Source organism: Glycine soja, chromosome 5, assembly GCF_004193775.1.
Source record: "Glycine soja cultivar W05 chromosome 5, ASM419377v2, whole genome shotgun sequence".
Classification (NCBI taxonomy): Eukaryota; Viridiplantae; Streptophyta; class Magnoliopsida; order Fabales; family Fabaceae; genus Glycine; species Glycine soja.
Window position 1 is genome coordinate 43,337,177 of NC_041006.1, and position 22,855 is coordinate 43,360,031.

Here is a 22,855-nt window from a genome sequence, read left to right on the forward strand (position 1 = left end):
TTGAAACACCATTCCCTCCTATGAAATTTTCAAAAACAAAATAAAATTTCTCCATCACAAGCGAAACAGTAGAAGCACACCTAAATAAGCAATTTTTAAGATCTTCATAATAATAAATACATTTCATTCAAATTTCTAGACAATTTTAAACATTAGTACAGACTAGTCTTTTCAGGTTAATCTAGTTGACAAATCTCACGCTAGTTCTTAATTTGAAAGTAGCTTCACCTACTTCCATGGAAGTGACCGATTTTGTCGCTTCCATTAGTAATTATTATCAAACATCTTTATCCATGTTTTATTATTGTATTCATTCATTTTAAGAGAATGACTTTTTCAAAAATGAACCAAGGATTGGCAAACAGTCCAACATCACGTATTGATTTTTATTTTATTTTTAAAAATTCTAATTATTAAGAATTAACTTAATGTCACTTAAAAAAATTGAGAAAATGCTTAAATGCTCATTTGTAAACTTCTATTATGAAGCCTCAGCATTTCTCGGGAGATCATGAAAGAGCAGCATATTAAACATTGTCAACTGATTATGATTTGCTACCAACAAAGAAAATATTTACTTGTTATCAATTGTTAGTGATAGAATCTCCCAGTAAATGTATGATCGCATTAAGTAAAAACAGAATAAATTACAATCAAATTAATATCATTTAAACTAATCAAGAACAATCGGATCAGTTATAAATTAAAAAATTTCTTTGCGGGTGCTACCCCCAATTCAACACAAAAAGGCGCAAATATCTTTCCTCTTCGCTATTGAGTTCGCATTCAATTTATGTTATTCAAACAGCAGCATGAAGCTTCTAAAACTCTATAATGTCAAAAGTATCCTCTCTCAAAAGATCAACAAATCTGTAGTTGTTTTTAGATTTATCACATCTCTAAAACTTGAAATTTCGCTTGTCTGAATACATAGCTCTTGAAATTTCAGGAGCCCTGGTGGAGCGGTAAAGTTGTGCCTTGGTGACTTGTTGGTCATGGGTTCGAATCCGGAAACAGCCTCTTTGCATATGCAAGGGTAAGGCTGTTTACAATATCCCTCCCCCATACCTTCGCATAGCGAAGAGCCTCTGGACGATGGGATACGAAGTTTTTTTATCCATAGAATTAGTCTGAACATAATACCAGGATGGTTATTTTATTTAGTCTTTTTTAATTTATTTTAAATGAATAGTATTTGACTTTTTGTGAATAAAAAATAGCAGTCCAAAAGCTGAAGCTCTATATTTGATTCACCCCATAGATTGGAGCTACTAGGTACTTTGAATTGATGGCAATATAATACAGAATGAAAAGAAACAATCATAGATATCTGCACAGGATTGGACCAAACCTGGTGAATGACCATGCGTGGGTGAATAGTTCCGATCTTTTTACAAACACAGCCAGACAAGACATGCATTATGATGTCCACGGTTGCTTCAATGGTAATATGAACAATTATATATGGCTAGATCAAGAAACAACAAACTCCTTCTCCTTCTCATCGAAGATCAATGACATCAAATTTTAAATCTGGGTTCATGTAAACATCTGTACATGTATCGTAAATGGGACCGCCATCTGGAGGTTGATTATGTGGATGAAAGCCACGCTGCTGGCATTGTCTAATGACCGACATTCCACCAGGGGTTGTCAACCGAAAAATGCCATGGTTTCTGTTACATGTAACCGAAATTCAGTACGCAAATCTCAAAAGATTCCAGCTATTTTCCTTAGTGTTAGTGGGGCAAGAATAGTAAACAAGCTGACGTAGGAGAAGCACAACCAAGAGTGAAGCCATTATATTAATGTTTTATTTTTATCTTTTTATATATTTTTCTTAGCAGCTAAAATGAAGAAAGGATTTATGATCACAAAATACCTATTATTACCTACCAAGCTCAGGCAAATTTTATTTTACTGTTACATCATATCTGCCTGTACTCTATAATACTAGATGTTGGGCATTAAAAATGTGAGAGCGGTAGAAATGAAAATGCTAAAATAGATGTGTGGTAAAAAAAATGGGTTAAGGTAGTTTAGACATGTTCAAAGGAAGTCCCAGGAAGCACCAGTGAAAAGAGTAAACTGCATGGTTTTTAGTCCTATGAAGAGAAGGAGACCAAAAAAAGAAATTGGAGGAAGCTGTCAAAAGGAATCTCATGCTAAATAACATCTTGAAACTTTGATCATTAACTAGGCTGAATGACATTGTATGATCTATGTAATCGACCTTATCTAGTTAAATAAGACTTCGCAAATGAGTGACACCTATAGGGGCAAGTGATTAGTTTAACCTATTGAAAAAATTTAGAATTATCATAGAATTATAGTTCTACAAATATTCCTATATGAGATTACTGATCACTTACCAATGAGGGATCCTAGGATTTCAAGCCAAGTCATGCAGTTCTAGTGAATAAAATAACGTTCTAGTACAAATAGCCTTTACTCTAACTGTCTAAGGCAGTCAAATGGTTGATAATTATATCAAATTTAGTCTCACCAAAAACTTAATTTTTTATGGATATGCTTTCTTTGCCATTATCCCACATCAAGACAGACACATCTTGCTTGAGACACGATGTTACCTTGAACTGTCGGTTGGTGCCATAACTATTGCAACAGCTTCTGGCAGCATAATCTATGGAGACAAGATTTGTGTAAGATACAAAAAAAAATATAAAGAAAATACCAGAACAATAAAATGTACTTAGCTTGATTAGTAATTGAAAGCATAACAAATGTATGAGAGAGAGAGACAGGCCTCTAGGGTACTACAAATAATTCCCATCTTTAACAAAAAAGATAGAAGAATAAATTTTAGCAAAATCACTAACATATAAAACATTTCCATGAGAAGATCTTCTCTCTTTTCCTACCATTTCCTCATCACAAATAGCAAAAATATATCTCAAAGACTATGGCAAACAAAATAACAATCTCAACTAAAATTTAAGAAACCTCTCTTGAACTTACCTGATAAGAGTAATGGGTGTGTACATCAATTGATGACATGAAACAAGATTGTGTAGGATGTGTCTGGCAATGCAGAACTATATATATCAGTGTTGCAACATGGGAAGACTAGCAAATTAAGAATAAGAAATTTGGATATAATACAAATGAAACTGAGGAATATTAACAACATTCTCGTTTCAACAAACTTTATGGGGCGCACATTATAACAGTAGAGTTCACATGGAATTTCACCCAATAAAGAATAGAGCATTAAGAGTGTCCAAACATTTTTCAATGAGACTATAGACTATAAGTAACAGAAGAAAAAAATTTCATTCTGCATTAAATTATATATTTCTTTGGAAGTTAGGAAATATAAAGGGAAAAAAATCAAAACACCAATCTGTTAACTCCAATTACAAATGTGGCACAAAAAGTGATAAAGGCTCAATAAGTTCAAGAGCAATTTATAACCAGTGTCCACATGCAGAAAACTGAACTCACGTGGATCCACCCAAGGGGGAAAAGAGACTGCTTATCCTGTACTTCAAATATCTCCTCTTCATTTGTAGCTTGACACTGCTCAAGAAGTACAATAAATGTAACAAATTTAGAATAAATAATTGTAAAATATATTACTCAAAAGGATTACGATGAATTATTTCTTACAGAACTGGATGTTGCCTCCTGCTTTGGGATTATTAGAGTGGTAATATAAAATTTTCTGTTTTTCTGCATATCAGTTGCATTAACAAAATAGCAATCAATATCTCATGGTTTAAGCTAACAGATACATCTAAATTTAAAACCAACCACAGTGAAAAATTTAGAACCCAATGTATAAAAATGTTGTGCATAGCAAGCATGCCCAAACACACGACTAAAAGACAGTCCACAAATTATTGCTATGGACATAACATGAAATTATAACGCAAGTTTAAATTTCTTTTTAGCTGCTGGGAATCCAGCAATAGGTTAACTTTGTTTCTAAGATAGTAAATGCACAACCTTTAATACAAGAGGAAAAAAACATGAGGCTAATGCATATATATCTTGGGGTCCCAAGCTCATCTAGGATCTACCTTGCTCGTTGCTTCAAGACCAAAAATAAAATGTGAAAATCACTTACAAGCAAACCAGCAAGGATTCCACAAGTCTCTAAATTTTTGTCAGTGTTTGACTTGGCAAGCTTCATAAAACTCTCCATCATAGAAGTTGACTGCACATTAAACAATTATCAGGAAAATAGGGAATACTGAAATGAACCTAAAAATGAGTGTTGAGAACGAGAGAAAATGGCAAGTGATGAATTCTGTGTAAAATTACACCCCAGAGCATATATTTATATTAAGGGCCATAAATACAAGAATATGTAGTTTCCCTTAACATTATTGCATAACAAATAATCTGTCCTATTTACATTGTTATTATAATTACATTATTTCTAATACTCCACCTTAAGCTGAAGCATATAATCATACGCACCAAGCTTGCTACATATATAACTGACTTGAGTACCTCTCAATGATTTGGTGAAAACATTCACCAGATGATCATTTGAATTGTCAAAGCTAGTGGTGATTCACCCAACAAAATTTTCTCTTTAATAAAATGACATCTCTTATGAAGTAATATTACATAGTTAGGTATTTTGTTGTCAAGAATAGAGGACAATATCCAATTAGTGAGGTTATTAGCTCTTACTATGTGTAGTTGCAGCGGAGACTCAGCACGAACAATACTATCCGACATTGGAATCTCTGTCTTACATCCTTCCTCAATAACATGAGGTAACATTGCAGGAACCAAATCTTGTACTTCAGCAAGTACAGGTGGAGGAGAAGGCTGTCTGGTAACTTCTATTTGAGCAGGAATTTCTGTTGCTTCAAAAGAGATAAGCGAAGGAGCTTCATCAGCATGCTTTGCCTTGCAGTCATCACTCTGGGTAAGAATTGATTCTAAATCTGATTTATGTTGTTCTGAAATGCTATTATCTTTTTTAGTCAGAGATCCATCTACCAAGGGTTGTTGAAGGCTGTTTGTTCAGACAGGGAATCCAACAGAATAGATTTAGTTAATATAAAAAGTAAATAGATAAACCAGCTCAAGGTGCATCAAGGAAAATAACATTTCTTTTTTGATCCAAGAAGGGAGGGGAAGGGGATAAGGGAATAAGAAAAGGGTGGATGTCAAATAGCTTAACCAACTTAACTAACTTGAGGGCCATAAAGGGTGATACCTTGACAAGCCTCAGATATACATCAAATGAAACCCCTTTTTTAAATAAATTATTTAAATAAAGTACCATTATTTAGAAAAGGCAACAAAAAACATAAAAAAGAAACAACAGAAACTTATAATAGGCCATAACCTTGGAATTTCAACTGGAGACAGATCTATGATGGTTGGATACCTGACCTACATCCAGATAGAACGTTCAAGATGGTTTTTGAACAGAATTAAAAGACAGCAAAATACCAAGCATACCCCTTTATCACTTGCAGGTGGTCGCCACTGCCCTTTCAGCCCATTGGGACCTAGAATTGAATGTCTGGAGAGAGTTTCCTCCTTTGGGCGTAGGAGACTTAGAGATCTACAGAAAGCAAGCATAATTTTAAGAATTATCAAACAAAAAAGTCCATCTAACACTATCAACTTTCATATGCAGAATTCTAGTATGACAATCAAAGTAACCAAACAGAATAAGAAAACCTTCGCATAACTTAATCCTGCAGAGAAAGCAAGTACAATAATACATGAAGGAAAAGTCCATATGTAAAATACTTACAGTCTCCTCATATTCTCTTCCACAGGCCTTACACTAGAAAACTGTTGGCCCCTTGATCCTTGGTAAACAAACTCTCCAGTGGTTGGTATGACTGCCTGGTCACATATATAATAGCATATTGATACAAAACTTCTTTGAAAGGGGAGTTAGGGAGCATAGAAATAGCCAAAAAGCTTTCAACCAAAAGTACATATATAATTATAAGGAATGATTATTATTGATGAGCTACAACCTTCAATGCAAATTCTCAGGCAATTTTTACCTTTTTTTTATTATAACTAGTCAAAGTTTGCTTTTTTGCTGGAGAAAAATCCATAAAATTATTTGAATGACATTTCTCCCACCCATTGGGTTGATATGCTCGCCTGCTGTTAAACTCATTGATCTTCTGTTGCACTTTCGGTTTCAATTTCTCTAGCTCATTCATAGAATGTAACAATTTCTGTAGCAAGAACCTTAAAATCAGTTTACATTTAAGAATGTGCAACAAGTTATCATCCAAAGAAGAGATGAAAACTAACCTTTCTCAAAGCTTCTTTCTTGCCTTGAGGAGATGATCTATAATCTCGGTGACGAGGTATTGTCTCAGAGACCAAACTAACATCAACGAAGGGGAAAGACCCTCAATTCAGTTTGATGGCAAAAATAAGAAATAGAATATAATATTGACCACGTATTTTAAACCATTCAGCTGAAGACAGTACACACCATTTATGAGAAAAAAATCCAAGGACCATCTAGTATTACCTGGAAAATCTTAGGAGCATGATATACAGATCAACTATATTTGTCTCTGCACGAAAGATATCAGCCTGCAATACCAAAACCAATATTTGGGGCTGAAAGGTCACGCAAAGCAAACATTGAAAAATTTATCTTGAAAAGAAAACATTACCCCATTAAAAAGATATTAAAGCTGGATAATAAATTCAGGAGCAGAGAATAAAATATGAAATGCCAGTACAAGCAATTAGCAGTACTGAAGTATTACTTACACAATGCTGCAAAACATAACATGACATGACTGTAAGGAAAAACCAAACATAAGAATAGCATGAAAGTTGGATAGTGAAATCCATGCATGCAATAATTTCATACTAGTCACAAATACTACTATTTAACCGGTGAAAATTGTAATATCGCAGCGAACCCTATCTATGTTTGCCCCCATCCTCTTCCTATATATGCTTACAAAAAGCAAATGAAATGTTACAAAATCTAAAAACTGGTTGGTGCAAAGGAGAAAGACCTGTTTGAGGATATTATCGGCAATTCTGTAGTAGAAGCGAAGAGCAATTCGATTATCAACATCAAGTTTCTGTGTACTCGCAGCGATGTTGATCGTCTCCGAAGAACACATGATGTTTCTTTCTTTCTTCCCCGGAATACGAATATGCTATGCGTTTCCCTGTGGACGCAGCTCCTCTCGCAGTTCAGCTTAGCCGAGTCGTCGTTAATGGCGACTTAGGCACAGATCAGATCATGTCATTTTGGTTTCTCCCAAGGGTAAAATTGGTAATTCATGGTTGTCTTTTTTCGTCAGTTTTGTTAGACAAGGTTGTTATTACATCACCCATGTTTTTAATGCGAGGTACGGGATGCTTTTTCACTTCTAATGTATCATGTCGTGTACTGCATTAAGTCATTAAGTGGAGGGCTAATTGACCTAATGTGGTTTTTTTTATAAATAATTTCTTAAAATGGATTTGTTTTGAAATAATTATCGGAGAAGATCTCTTTTTAAACATGTTTCGCCATGTATGTTGGCAACACAGGTGACGTGGAACATGTTTTGTCATTGACAGTGAAAAAACATGTGAAATAGGGGTTTGGACATTTGTAATTGATTATAGTTAAATTAGGGATGATTAGTTTTAACTAAAAAAAATTAAATACGAGTATAATTTATGTAGTTAAATTATAGATGATTGATTTTAATGAAAAAAAATAGATGGAAAAAATTAAAATTGATTGTAATTTATTGTAGTTAAATTAGAAATGATCGTTTTTGACAGAAAAAAATTAGGCATGATTGATTTTAGTGGAAAAAAATTAAACAGACAAAATTAAATATGATTATAATTGATTGTAGTTAAATTAGGAATGGTTAATTTTAAAAAAAAATTAGAAAAAACTTCAGCTAAGCATAAGATGGGTTATTTATATGTGAACATAGTCTCCTATTCTGCAGATTCATTGCTGTTGCAATGCCTGAATCTGAACGGTTGATTTTGTGCATTTATTTATTTGAAGTTCGCTTGAATTTCATTCATCTATAGGATGGATTTTGTTATCGTATCAAAACTCTCGATGTGTTACTGTTCTTACAAATGTGGACTATGCTATCTAGTATCTACTGTTAAGCATTACTTTTTCATCTGTGTATATTGATTAGGAAGTAATCAATTACTGAGATTTTACTTAGTTAGTTAGGCACATAACACTAATATAAACAAGAGTATGCTGTAATCATTCATCATCTTTTATCATTTCAATCAATTCAATGGGTTACTTCTTTTTGTTTTGTAATTCCTGATATCTATGATTTCCTTGTAAATCTTTTTGTTTTGTAATTCCTGCATTCCTTGCAGCTATGGAGAACAGTGTTACTCAGACCCTTTAGGATATGTTTGTATTTACGTTACATTTACGTTGAACATAAAATCTTGAATTTGCTTCAGTCACGTTTGCAGCCTAGGAAAGTGGGAAATTGCTTTGGAAAGTGTGAAACGGGATTTCTAATTGATTCCCAAACACACACTTAAGCTTGTTACCGTATTTCTTCAAGAGGCAAGCCATGCAATTGCTTGTGAACTTACTTGCGGTCATGTAAGGAGCTTAACATTTGTGCTTTTGTTTATTCTATTAATATTTGCGGATGCTGATAAAGTTTTGGAAGAAAACATATGTAACTTCTGTTTTAGTTTTTAATTGATTTACCAGATTATGATTATATATTTTGATCAATCTGTCACAAATATCTCTCGTGTGTTTTTCATATTTTTATTTTTCTTTGCCAGATATTACCATATTTTTTGACAGTTTACAGTGAATCTCTAGTGAACTTGTGCTTGTTAATTTAGCTAGAATTATGCCATAAAATTCTTTATATGAATATTTAACATAACTATATATTCAACATTTTTAAATAAAATTACAAAAAATATTTAAAATTTAACATAACTTAAATCTATTAAAAAAAATTTAAGCATCAATTTTTTAAACAATTTTCTATGTTTTAAAAATATAATAAGAAATAATTGTGTGACTATAATATAATATATTTTCTCTATTTAAATACTCCTATTTTTTCTGCATTTTTGAAAATTTTAAAAGTTAATTATGTTTTCTTAAAATACAATTCTTTTTCTGAGACTTCACATTTTTTTGTTGTAATGGGTTGAGGTTTAATGTTGCGGATCATTGTATTTTATGGCTTATTTAATTTAATGACATCTAAAATTAGTTTTAAATTTAAAATTAGATAATAAAAAAGTTTACAAAATATATTGTTTTAAAGTAGTCAACAAACATGAATGGGAATCCCAAAAGGAGACAATGATGAATATAAAATTTTATTCCTGCAGACATCAAGGATGGAGAGGAGAAAAGGGATGAGGATGGAACGAGGACAAGGAAGAACATATTGGTCTTCATTTTGTCGTTTTGTCATATTTATTTACAATCATCATTTGTATATGTTTTTTTATTTTAAATCATTACATGTTCAAATAAGATTAAATACCTTTTAGTCTTTTAATTATTTTATTTTTTATTTTAATTTTTTTTCTAATTTAAAACATGTGAAAACAACTTAATCACCCACGTGGAAGCATGAGTATTGTCCTTGCATATGAGAAATATTACCATTGGAAATAAATGGTTATGAAAATTATGTTGGATGAGTTTGTTTAAATATTTATTAAAATAAGTATTTTTTTTGTTTTTTAATATATTTGTTTAAACTATTTCTACTTAAAAAAAAACAATTTTTTGTTTATTTCAAAAAGCGAATCCTATATCCTTATGAAATAATCAATTATTTTATAAACACTTATTTCAATTGTTAACAAGTTGACCCATTATTTATTCGTGAATGAATGCAAATCAACAATAGTACAAGAGAATGACAGAACTTTTTTAACAACATTTGTGTATGTCTGGGATTACTTAAGGAAAATTGTTAACCAAATTTCCTTTTTGTGCATTAATATTTGAGCAGCACTTGTATTATTTTTTCCACATCTGGAAAAGATTAACAGAATAAGCTTAATAGTTAACACCGTCACTATCGTTTCCTTTCATCGTCTGACGAACCCCAGACGATGCATAACTAAATTCGGTCACATTCCTGGATTCAGAGATGCAGTCACAATCGTGCTGCATCTTTCCAAATGTATGAAAATCACGGTTTTTCTTTTTACTTTTAACAATACCCCCTTAACTAATTTTACTATTCCATTGAATAATAATAACATAGCAAACAGGTTGAATTCTTGAAGATGGTTACAGGGAATAGTCGGCCTTAAGACTCTCAACCAAAATTTCTCAATACAACATTTAAAAAAGTTGTACAAAGGCGTTAGATAAAAATTAAATCCTTAAGGACATCTACCATAGCTGAACTAGGATATGAACAAAAGTCCAAGCATCAACGCAGTCCAACTGATAAACAAAATGGCCAATATAGACTTTTACTGCTACAGTTGATTGTGACATTTGTCTTGGTTACATGGAATAGTCATTGTATTATTATATTACTACTAATTGATATTTTTAACATCATGATGGGATCATAATAAAATTAAAGATAAAAATTACTGCTATCTTCCTAACTTGAGCAAAGCAACGTTTGAGAGTGTTATAAAATTCAATTTTGATACAAATCGAGCCTCATTTAGCCGCCACCATCTCCATTGGGAAGATTGAATTTCACAAACCAATCATATCTTTGATCACCGCATTGTCATTTTGCAGATCCCAAGAAGAAGCATAACAATCAACTTCATTCATTCTAATCTTGCATTTTTACTTGATGAAACCAAACTGGGAACTCAAAAACTGCTGCAACCACGACCAGGTGGTGTTTCTGGTCACTGTTGCTGTCTGCACTGTCGTTATACTTGCAGTATGTAATGTACCTCTCTGCTCTCCCACTCCTTTTTCTTTTTCTTTTGCATTGGATCCAAGAAAGGAACTTTATTTCTTCTGGGTATGATCTTTGTGGCATTGTGCTATTTAAAAAAAAATGGCATTTTGCAAATGGGTATATATTAGTGCTACCTTGCTAAGTTTAAATAGGTATTTTCAAAGTCAACGAAACAAATTTGCCAATAGTTTTCTTTTTCCCTACTTTCCTAAATTGCTTCAGCTAAGCATAAGATCGGTTATGAACATGGTCTCCTAATCTGCAGATTCATTGCTGTTGCAATGCCAGAATCTGAACGGTTAGTTTTGTGCATTTTTTTATTTGAAGTTCGCTTGAATTTCATCCATCTATAGGATGGATTTTGTAATCGTATCAAAACAAGAGTATGCTGTAATCATTCATCATCTTTTATCATTTCAATCAATTCAATGAGTTACTTCTTATGAAACTCCTCTCCTATTATTTGAGCTTTACAGTGCATAGCCGCATCAACTTTGTGTGATTTGCATCTCTTCTCAACTTTCTGATATCTATGATTTCCTTGTAAATATTTTTGTTTAATTTGTAATTCCTGCATTTCTTGCAGCTACGGAGAACAGTTTTACTCAGACCCTTTAAGCTTGTTACTGTATTTCTTCATGAGGCAAGCCATGCAATTGCTTGTAAACTTACTTGCGGTCATGTAAGAGCTTAATATTCGTGCTTTTGTTTATTCGATTAATATTTCAGATGTTGATAACAGTTTTGGAAGAAAACATAACTTCTGCTTTAGTTTTTAATTGATTTACCAGATTATATATTTTGATCAATCTGTCACAAATATCTCTCTTGTGCGTTTTTCATATTTTTATTTTTCTTTGCTAGATGTTACCATATTTGTCATATATTGACAGTTGACAGTGATCTCTAGTGAACTTGTGTTTATTAACTTACCTCTCTCGCTTGATTTTGAAATTGGTTTAGTAGATCATTAAACAAAAAAGGGATGGGTTATCTTCAAATGCATACAATCGATCAAGTAATTTGCATTTAGATTAACATTAAAGTCCTATTTAATTTACGTATCTCTTGTTATTCCTAGTCATGGTCTTATGGAAGGCGAAGTAAATCTGAGATTTTTGTGTGAATGGCTAAACACCTCTGCTTATTGCCAAAAGTAAAGTTTTTTTAAGACTCATGACCATGCATTAGCAGTTGACTGGTTGTTGTTATTCCTGCAGTTCACTGTACAATTTTTATTTTCACTTTTTTTTTCATTTATGTCTATGGTTGAGTTCTTTGTTTTTTTATCAATTGAAGATGTCAACATATGAGTGGAAGAGAAAAATATTGTAGTTAAACTAATTAATTAGACAGACAGACAAGAAGAGCTTAAAAATTAAGGTAGAATTAGATTTAGAAAAAAAAAAATGTGGGCGCATCTAACTCCCCATGAGGTAGAAGTGTCCATGTTCCAAGGTTCAACATCTCTTTCTATTTTCCTTATTTGCTAATCAAAGGAATGTACCATCCACTTTGTGATAATTTAGACTCATCTGCAGTGTTAAGTGTAATTGGGGTATCTAAAATACTAATTATGGATCTTCTACGGCTATGTAATACTCTTTTGCTTCTAAACATAAAAAAAAAAAAAAAGTATCTATCTTTCGGTAAAGAATAACTGAGCAACCTTGACCTGTAATTGCAGGTAGAAGGAATCCAGGTTCATGCAGATGAAGGTGGAACAACCCAAACACGTGGAGGCATATACTGGTTAATCTTGCCAGCTGGATGTATAGTCTACAATTCTTGCTTAAATATTTTACGTTTCTTACCTTGACGTGTTGATTGCATTTGTAGCTCTCATGAAACAGTTGACATGCAAGAGCATTCAAAATTATCAATTCTATTATCATAAATGCAATATTTTCTGTTCCTATTGCCTTTCATCTTACATGTAGCAGTTAATTTGAATATTACAATTTACATCCTCCACGAATAGTATCATCATTGCTATTATTTTCTGTAAAAGTTTAGGTTTGCTTTATCTTATTTGTTTTATCCTTGTGTTGATGATTCAGATCTTGGTTCATCTTTCTGGGGCATGGTATTGATACTTGCATCAACAAATCTTCTTACCGCTAGAATAGCTGCTGGCTGTTTTATTGCTGCTCTACTTATTGTCCTCTTCATTGCCAAAAATGTAGGTGATGAATACCCATTTATTTTACCCCGGATCCTTCTCCTTTGATGCTACAGTGTCTATTGAGAATATGAAAATTTAGAAACAGATTGAACAATTTCAAGCATCCATGTCACTATGAAGATTCAAACATGTTGATAACATGAAGTATCATTTTTATCATTGTTAAAATTCAGTTATAACTTACATGCCTGCCACCTTGCATCTCTGTGCCAGTGTGTGTGGAACTATGTTCTGGGTGGAATATATGTGCATTTTCTGAGACAATATTGATCCAGTATTCTATCTCTGCCTTATATTATGACTGAACCTTTATTCTTGATTCTCAATCTTGTGCAGTGGACTCTTCGGGGACTTTGCATTGGTAAGTTATTTTCCTAAGTTTTCTAGGAGATGCACACAATGCATCATGTTTCTCTTAAAGTATTTTATGTTTGGATGTTGAGGTCTCAGGATTTATCAGTTTTCTTGGTGTAATATGGATTCTGCAAGAGACAACCAAAGTTCGAATACTACGGTACATTATCTTGTTCATAGGTAAATATTGTAACACCCTTTTACTTTGATCATTTTCATTGAAATTACAACATTAACTTCTTTTTTTCAAAAATTAAAATGCAGGTGTAATGAATAGCTTATTTTCAGTATATGGTATGTCTTTGGAAATGCAAAATCAAATTGATTTGGTGTTACAACTACCTTATATGAAATAGTAAAATCCCTTTAACTTGAGAATACAGATATTTACGACGATCTGATCTCCCGTAGAGTACATTCCAGTGATGCAGAAAAATTTGCGGAAGTGTGCCCCTGTCCTTGTACTGGTGTAGGATGGGGTGTTATTTGGTGAGGATCTGTTATTAGAAAGAGTTTTCTTTGTTGTTTCTGCTAAAGGTGTTTACTTAGTTGAGCTGACAAGGAAAGCCAGGTAACCTTGAATCACATTTTCATTGTGTTGTTTTATTTGACCAATTCTTAATTCTATTTGCAGGGGGTTAATATCTTTTGTGTTTCTTTGCGGAGCTGTGTATCTGGGTGCTGTGATCTTGTCATAACTGATAAAGTAGCTTCATTTTCTTCATTCTTTACATTTACTTGTTAGTTGTTAAGTAACAAATGGTAATCACTCCATCTTAATCCTTTTTTGAATTTTTATGTTTAAGTGCAGGAAAGAAGATTGTAATTCAAGTTCTATGACCGCTGAGAAGCCATGTGATTCAATCCATCTGGCTTTACTGCTTTTACAGACTAATTCTGAATATTGTCGAGTCAGGTCCTTTGGCAGTTTGGCTTCATTCCTAATCATATTCAGGGTGATTTATACCAGATTAAAATGAAAAAGTAGTTCTGATATAAATACCCATTTAGTCTAGTTTTCAACCTTATAATTTTTTTTTATAGTTAATAAGTGAATTTTTTAATCCCTAAAATTTAGGTGAGTTAAAAAAAATTAATGGTATGAACTTTTTCAGAATTAAAATGTAAATTTTATGAAGTAAAAATTTATTTATTAAATTTTAGGAACTAAAAAAATCACTTATTAACTAAAAACAAAAAAGATAAATTTGGAAATCACAAGAACTAAATGACTAATTAATTCTAAATACTATTAGTACATATCATGTGTTTGTTTCTGTTTTATATTTATAAAATAAAAAAAGATTTTAATTCATAAGATTTTCCCTATTAACTCCAACTCCTAGTCATTGAATGTGTAGTATTTAGTGCAACACAGGTTTCTCTTAAAAAAAAATTTAAAAAGTGCAACACAGGTTATTTTGATAAATTATCTGTATGCAGAAAATAGCCTGTGATTTGGGTCAAATGGTTCCTAAAGGCAAAGCAAATAGTTCCTCTTAACTCCAATTACTGAACTAATTGATAGCTTAGGTTAGAAACATGACATATGTCATAATAAAAAAGAAAAAATTACAATATTTATCTATGTAATATTTTCAAATATTAAAGAGGTATTAGTGTAATATATAAAGAAATATCAATGTAATATTTTCAAAGAAGAAAAATTAATATAAGACTAAAAGAAAAAAAATAATGTTACGTGTAATTTGAAAAAATAAAATCAAGGTATACGAGTCTAATTTCTTCTAAAAAAAAGAATGATTTTTCATTTTAATTTGAACCAATGTTTATACCAGGATGCACGGTTAAACTAACAATTGAATGGCAAAGCAAAAGTAGTTGATAAAATGATTTATGCAATGCAATTTAAGTACAACTAATTTAATTAATAATATATTGCTAAATTAGCTGAAATTACAGTATTAATTACGTAGAAATTTCAAGTTTGAGCATCCGTGTAATTACCTCCTTGCATTACATAAAAGCTTGATCTACCCAACCACCTTCAAGCTTTAACATTACATAAAACTAAATGTAACGCTGACCATTGTTCGGATGCTATTAGAAAATCAATTTGCCATTACTAAGGCTTTATAAATAACACTATATTTATATTTTCATGATGTATTATTATATCAATGTTCTTTAATTTCTTGAATAAAATGAGATGGCTATAATATGCACAATCAAAATGCTTAGCACATAAACATGACCAATTAAAATTTAAGAATTTCGTCAAATATATAAAAAGTTTATTTCTATTACATAATAATATATCTGCCTTTTTTATTTTTTAGCACTAATTAAATTTTTAGTCCCTAGATTTTTTTAGATTCTATTTTTCTTATTTTCAAATAGTATTTTTGGTCCTTAAATATTTTTTTGCCTATTTTTAATTTTTCATTTATTATTATCACTCGATTATTTCAAAACATATAAAAATAAAGAACTAAATATGAATAAAACAAGACTCATCTTGAACTATAAAAAAAATAAAATAAAAAACTAAAATGGATAAAAATTAAAAGAACTAAAAATGACAGACGGGTTAACAGAAGGGTAAAACTTGTTAAAAAAAATTAAAGGACTAAAAATTGAAATCTGAAAAAATTGCAACTAAACCTTTTTTTCACTACTTCATAAGAAAGTGATGACAAACAGTCTAGACTTAATTTTAAATGAATACAACAAAAAATTGAAGAAAACCACGCCAACAAAATTTTTGGGCAGCTTTTGCCGAATAAATTCCGCACTATTCACCAATGTTCAATTCCTCAAATTTACCACAATAAAATACGATTTAATCATCCTCCAAAATTTAACAATTATAAATCTAAGTATAATCTATTAACTTAAAAACTCAAATTTTAGAAAAGTTCATTTTAGTATCAATTTGATTTTCGAAATACTAGGATTAAAAGATGGATGCAGTTTTTCTTCTGGTAAGCTGAATGCAACAGATTTAATTCAAGAAAAATATAATAATTGTGAAATTTGCAAATAAAAGAAACTTAATTTTATAATAAATAAAGCTCAAATACTACATTGAAAAAACCAGAAATAGTACTTCCAAAAATCAGAAAACGAATTCCAGATTGAAAGTCAATTTGTCACCAAAATTTTAACCAGCATACTCCATATGCAATTCTCCGAACAAATTCTCAAAGCTAACAAAAGTGAAACTAAGACTCTGAGACAGGATACTCAAACACAACATCTTTTCCAGATAACTTCCTGTACACTGCAGCAAAAGTCTCCAACTTGTACTCAGTGTTGTTTCGCTCCTTTGGGTCCAAGTAAACCTGCCCAACCAATAACATACAAATTATGTAGGCATAAAAAAAAAACTAATACAAAGGTAAAGGTCAAGAAATTCCATAGACAAATGCTCAACCATATAGCACAAGTAACAAGAGTTAAATGGTGATAATAGCTCTACCTTCATAATCTTGGATCCATCAATTTGGTACCTCACACGCTTCCCAACAATCTCAGCAGGCAATACAACATCCTCCAGCATTGCTTCATGAACAGCAGTAAGAGTGCGGCTGCGAGGACGCTGAGCAGCAGAACCCTTCTTCGGTGGCCTCAAAATCCTCCGGGTGGCAACCAAGATTACATCCTACATGTTTAATTAGATTAAAATTGTTGAATAAGAGAGAAACTAAATGAATAGAAGATTGAAAATGAAATTAATAAGTTCAAGAAGCAGTCTAAATTAGAAGAAAACACTTCATAGAAGCTAATAAAGTTACACAACGACCCAAAGGAATACTCCAGACTATTATATACTAAACACATATTAAGTAAATTGCACATAACTCTCTTAGGACTATTACAGAGGTGAATTAATCTCGTATTGTGAGTCTGCAGCTTAATCATTATTTAATTAGCATGAGGTTACACCAAAATATTTGCTAATGATAAGTGTTGAGACATATTATAATGAAATATTTCTCAAGTTGCAGTTGGAGTTTTCGGGTAAAAATCCAATCAAAATGGTAGAGTAAAGGACCATGAACACTATCAAATGTATTCAAACTACCAAAATGATGCCAGAACATATCAATATATAGATGTCAAAAATATGCTAAGCTTTACCTACCTTGCCACTAAACTTCTTCTCAAGCTCCCTGACAAGCCTAACATGAATCTTACGGAAACCTTTCCTTAATCTGTAAGGGACATGAATAACAACAGCCTTGCGGTTTCCAGAAACATCAACTTGCCTGCAGATAGTAAAAAAGCATTCATAAGACAGACAGAACATTAATCAACCTTCGTCACACACACAGAAGCATGCAATAGGAATCCTTACACGGCTGAGTTTATGTATAAATCCTTCAGATCACTTTTAAGCTCCTGATTGGTATTTTCCAGATCAAACAATGCCTGCAGCAACAAAAGTTAAACCAAAATATTCACACATTGGAAACAAATGTGATTAAACAGAAACATTTTGATAATGGCTAAAAATTACCTGTCCAACTGACTCTTCAAATTCAGTTGGTTCAGCATCCTTATCCTTGTGGATTTTCTTCCTTGATGTGTACATCTTCACAGCTGTACAAAAACAACATAATGTTAGAGCGCCTAGCCCCTAAACCCTAAACAAAATTAAGGAGAACAGAAAAGGGTCAAGCCTCGATTTGAACATTCCTTAAATAATTCCAATTTTCCAAAGGATTAAATCCCCCTAACTCCAACTAATAAAAATGAAAATAGCCGTCTTCAAACCCCCAACAACAACCCCGCCTCAAGGTTAACACGTTTTGTTGGCTAACAGAAAAACTTAGAAAAAGTAAATCAATTAAAACATAAAAAGTAAAAATGAGAACTTTCCTTCTGTTACTCAATGATTCCAATAATTGATTTGCAGAATGCATAGAAGGGGCAAATGGGTCTAGAGCACACATACCTTACCTGAGAAGATGCAAGCCCTGAGAGATCGGCGGCTAAGAGTCGGAATGGGAGTCCCTACTGGTTCGCAGTGAAAAGAAAACCCTAGGGTTTGTGATTAAACGTGTTTATAAGGACTGAATGAACGACCAAGATCGGACTTCGTGTACACGTGGACGGTTCATGTTGCAAATTTTAATCTTTCCTTATTTTAGATCTCTGTTTGCATATAATTTTGGGCTCAATATTTTTATGGAGCAATCCAACAACCTGTAATTTATGGGCTTTAAGCCCAAATATAAGATGATGTCTGCACGAAGCCTACTTTTTTTATTTTTTACCTATTGCGACAGAATTACTAGTTAATTTATTGGTATGTAAATGAGTGGAGGACTGGAAATTTAAACTTCACTTGCAAAGAAATGGGTGACTTAAAGCATAACTAATTTATTCAAACAAGTCTCATTAGAAGCTTCAACTTCACTTGTTTAAAAAAATAAAAGCTTGAGCTTGATTTGTTTAATTCGTTTAAAAATTAATTACTTTTTAATTTGCAAAAAAATTCTTAAATTAGTTTATAACTTTATCAGTGTAGAATTTAATAAAATATTTTAATAATATTTAATAATCTACAAATACAAATATGTACTAAACACTTGTTATAATGGTGTGGAATCTATGTAATTTTAATTTTCTACATTTTATATAAACGAGTTATTCACAAACTTTTACTTTTAATGTCAAGTTTGTAAAACTTGGACTTGCTCGTTTAAATAATTGAGTTTGTTTTGTTAAATTAAACAAACAAACAAACTTGCTCAAACATTTAACCAAACGAGCTCAAATAATTTACAAATATTTTGTCTCATTTACACCCTCTTACTTTATATTTATCTAGAATTTGAATGTGTATGTTAGACAATGTGTCTCTATCTGTACAGTCAACACAAGTCAATTAACTAAATTAAGGTCGTCTTTTGATGTTTCTCCTTTACTTTGGAATTTAGTTCAACATAGTTGGTTACTCGTGTCTTCACATTACTCAGAAATTTTAAGTTGATAAACAAAAAAGTGTGTGTATTTATTAGTGGGAACGAGAAGAACAACTTTGACAAATTACTAAGGCTATTTTGTTTTCCCGTTTGGTTTGCGACAGCATGCGTTGTGAGGCACATCTAACGGTTGTTTGAAAAGGGAAGGGGGGAGATCCGTTGGTGAACGTGCACTAAGTGATCGTTTGTTTATTTTTAAGTTAAATAAAATTAATTAACAAAACTAATTTTGAACCATTCAATTGAATTGAGATAGGTGTTCTTAGTTATAGATTTTGTTATTAAAATATGTATGGAATTAAAGGTATATTGTTTAGAGCTAAAGAAAGTGTAATGATATTTGTCTACTCTATAAAATGAGACGAGAATTTGGATGAAAAAGAAGTGATAAATAAGTATAAAAAAAAAGTAGCTAGAAAGGAAAAATAATAGATGATATAATTAAAAAAAAAAAAGATTAGTGTATCACTCTTGGAACAAAATAACATGAAAGCATTATTACTTGTATCTTGAATAAGCTATTTAAGTGACAATGAAGCTTGAAGCTCCGTTATCTTTTGAAATTAATTTCTCAAACTCTTAAAAGAGTTTGAGAAATAATGGGGAGTCGAAATTTCCACTGGAAATAAACTAATTAATGTCAAAAGATAATAATGGGGAGTCGAAATTTCCACTGGAGAGTTAATTTAATTGCAATGTTGGCACACTTCCAATTCTAGTTGTCGAAAGGGTTTGAAAACTCAAATGAAATCCCACACTTAAACAATTAGACATAGTTATTAATAGTCTCTTTAAAAACTTTTCATTCATTTCAATTAATAGTCTCCGAAGTGTTTGTTTTATTTTTAGTTAAAATTATTGTGATGAATGTTTTAATATAACTCAACAGATAAAAGAAAAATAAAAGCAAAAACAAGATTATGATCCTTTTGCAAAAAGTATTTTTGCTCAAACATACACTTGCATGTGATTTCCAAACATGCATTTATTTTACTACCCCAAGATTAATTCTTGAACATGGCCTCTTGCGGCAGTGTTAAGGAAGCTATTGTCCCTGACAGCCCAATAAAATCTCCCATTCAAGACTCTTTTTACTCTATCTTAAGTACCTAACTAGTTAACTCTTGAATAGGTTGATCTTAAAATTAGCAGAAAAGGTCAACCATTTCAACGATTCTATTCCACATGGTTTTCCTTAAAATTTTGTTACACCGTATGACAATTTTTGGTTAGCACTGCCAACAACTGAACTCCTACCTATATAGTTCACCTCATTAATAATTTAATAGACATGTGTAACACAAATATGGCGCTACTGCTAATCATTATATGGATACTTAAATGACGACACCCATTAATTTGATAGTAAAGTTTTGAACAGAGGATGGCATTTCTAAGTCCTTTAGATCAAAAGCTAAGTGCAGATAATCATTTGATTCTTTTGGATCAACGCTTATCTAATGGTATTTGCTTTTCAATAACTCTATATTATAATAATAATAATATCACGTTTACAAAAGAAAAAACAAATAAGTTGGATCTGAAATCTGAATGGCCACATACTCGTAGCTATTCAACTGTTACGATCTTTTTTGACGATGGAAAGAACTATTACGATCTTAAATTGAATTATTTTGACTTCAAAATGGTATTGGTACGGAAACGAAACACCTCTGTCCAACCTTTTGACTCTACCTCTTCCTCCCCACCAATCGCATCCGATGGGTTCCACTTGGTAGGTAAGACATGAATTTTAGATAAAATTTAAATGTAACTTTTTTTACTTTTGGTATTTTTTAATTAAAATTTTATTTCAATAATTTATGTTGATCTATTTTTAAGCTACTTACGTTGATTTCCAATATAAATATGAATTTAAGGACAATACACTAATAATATAAATCATTTTTTAATCACATCCAATACAAGTCATAATTAATATGATTTTTAAGATAATTTTATATAAATTAATAAATTTATCATAAATAATAATTTAGAATGGAATGGTATTATAAATTAGTGCATGGTGATTTTTTTCCTGTAAATATTTATAAAACATATATTATTGAGAAAAAACTTTCAAGTGGATTCATGAACTTGAATTTTTTGTGAAGGAAGTTTCACTTTCAGCCTTTGAGGTGTGATCACAAAAGCACTTGGACCAAAGAGTTAATTTAATTCAACAATTCAAGAGATTTTACACGTAGTCGCCTGTAGTATAGCAGGAAAATAATGGAATCTGATTCTCCCACCGTTGCCTGTTTCTGACCAATTTGTTTCAAATCAAGCTCATTCACGTTGCACGTGTAGACTCGATGCAAGGTTTCCCAAAATATTATGCACGTAAAGAGAACATGCAGACCAATGTGATAACAGAATAATGGCTTCAATTAGTTGTACTTATTAGTATTATTTACAGTAATTCTTTAAGGTTATCATCAACTGCTGAAATGAAGACTATTTCTTTCTACAATAAAATTTTTATACGCATAAATGATAAAGTTTAAATTTATTTTATTCAGGCTAACACATGTTAATTGATCTATATTCACCTACCACACCAAATTAAAAATAATAATAATTTTTAAAAATTATGAGTTCCGCCGTTGTTAAAAAGAAAGAGATATATATGAATGAAGTGATCACAATTTTATATTAATAAAATTTTTACTTTTAATTATATTATTTTTTCTTCGATCTCAATTTTTTAATTAACTTTAAGTTTTTAATATTTAAATATTGAAAAAAAAATTATATTTTTAATCCCTCACAATAGACATAACAAAAACATGACTAACAATATGTTCTAAAGAATTAAAAATAAATATTTTTACACTCAGGACCAAAATGTTCCACGGTGAAATACAAGAAATAAAATCAAGAATTTTATTAAATATAAAAAATGAAAACATATTTTTTTTCTTAATCTTTTCATCTCAAATCTCAACTATTCATATTCTTAAATTAATTATTTTTTAAGAATTTATTTTACTTTAAGTAAGTATTACTTAATTATTTATTTTACTTAATTGATTTTTTTTTATAATTTTACATATTTTCAATTTACAATCATAAATTTTATTTAAATGAAACTATCTGTACAATTCACATTCCTCGGGTGGACCGTGGGCGACGCTGGGTTCGTCGTGCCCGACAATTTAAGAGCCAAGGGCAGAATGCGCGTGTGCTGAACTTGACCAATTGCCTATTGGAGAATTTCTACTTAAAAAAAATGGTTAACAATATTCAAATAAGAGTTTCATATATTTTTTATCAATAAGAATAAAAAACAAATGTTAATAATTTATAATAACTCGTACATTTTATCAATCAATTTAACTATACCACATGACTAAATATTTATTAGTTATTGAATATCTTAATAAATTTTAGAATATTTATTATAAAACTAAGAACGAATAATTTTTTATTTATAATTTATTTTAAATATGAAATTGATAAAT

The 22,855-nt window shown here is 31.2% G+C and overlaps 3 protein-coding genes across 9 annotated transcripts; 1 reads left to right on the forward strand and 2 right to left on the reverse strand.

Annotated features, from left to right (window-relative positions):
- Positions 1-1,217: 1,217 nt before the first annotated feature.
- Positions 1,218-7,319, reverse strand: LOC114413656 (AMSH-like ubiquitin thioesterase 1). Of its 2 annotated transcripts, XM_028378157.1 has the most exons (14): positions 6,999-7,317; positions 6,497-6,561; positions 6,271-6,346; positions 6,012-6,191; positions 5,750-5,844; positions 5,449-5,554; positions 5,333-5,379; positions 4,666-4,996; positions 4,091-4,180; positions 3,631-3,693; positions 3,466-3,540; positions 2,980-3,042; positions 2,592-2,644; positions 1,218-1,676 (listed from the first exon to the last, which is right to left on the reverse strand). In XM_028378157.1, the coding sequence occupies exons 1-14, from the start codon at positions 7,107-7,109 to the stop codon at positions 1,502-1,504; spliced, it is 1,530 nt and encodes a 509-aa protein (XP_028233958.1). In that variant the 5' UTR covers positions 7,110-7,317; the 3' UTR covers positions 1,218-1,501. The 2 variants fall into 2 exon arrangements, with proteins under 2 accessions (XP_028233958.1, XP_028233959.1); XM_028378158.1 differs by lacking the exon at positions 2,980-3,042 and having other exon boundaries at positions 6,999-7,319.
- A 3,269-nt stretch (positions 7,320-10,588) lies between these two features.
- Positions 10,589-14,433, forward strand: LOC114413657. 5 transcript variants are annotated; one of them, XR_003666954.1, is made up of 10 exons: positions 10,589-10,877; positions 11,485-11,580; positions 12,586-12,670; positions 12,959-13,080; positions 13,420-13,444; positions 13,534-13,617; positions 13,702-13,731; positions 13,821-14,008; positions 14,072-14,143; positions 14,249-14,433. XR_003666954.1 is itself a non-coding variant. In XM_028378160.1 (10 exons), exons 1-9 carry the CDS (start codon positions 10,785-10,787, stop codon positions 14,133-14,135), a joined length of 705 nt encoding a protein of 234 aa, XP_028233961.1. In that variant the 5' UTR covers positions 10,593-10,784; the 3' UTR covers positions 14,136-14,143; positions 14,244-14,433. The 5 variants fall into 5 exon arrangements, 4 of the variants coding, with proteins under 4 accessions (XP_028233962.1, XP_028233961.1, XP_028233963.1 ...); XM_028378160.1 differs by having other exon boundaries at positions 10,593-10,877; positions 13,821-13,926; positions 14,244-14,433; XM_028378159.1 differs by having other exon boundaries at positions 10,596-10,877; positions 13,821-13,926.
- A 2,008-nt stretch (positions 14,434-16,441) lies between these two features.
- On the reverse strand, positions 16,442-18,463 carry LOC114413658 (40S ribosomal protein S7-like). Of its 2 annotated transcripts, none has more exons than XM_028378163.1 (6): positions 18,359-18,463; positions 17,921-18,003; positions 17,759-17,832; positions 17,546-17,669; positions 16,880-17,062; positions 16,442-16,742 (listed from the first exon to the last, which is right to left on the reverse strand). In XM_028378163.1, the coding sequence occupies exons 2-6, from the start codon at positions 17,993-17,995 to the stop codon at positions 16,623-16,625; spliced, it is 576 nt and encodes a 191-aa protein (XP_028233964.1). In that variant the 5' UTR covers positions 17,996-18,003; positions 18,359-18,463; the 3' UTR covers positions 16,442-16,622. The 2 variants fall into 2 exon arrangements, with proteins under 2 accessions (XP_028233964.1, XP_028233965.1); XM_028378164.1 differs by having other exon boundaries at positions 18,364-18,458.
- Between the last annotated feature and the right edge of the window lie 4,392 nt (positions 18,464-22,855).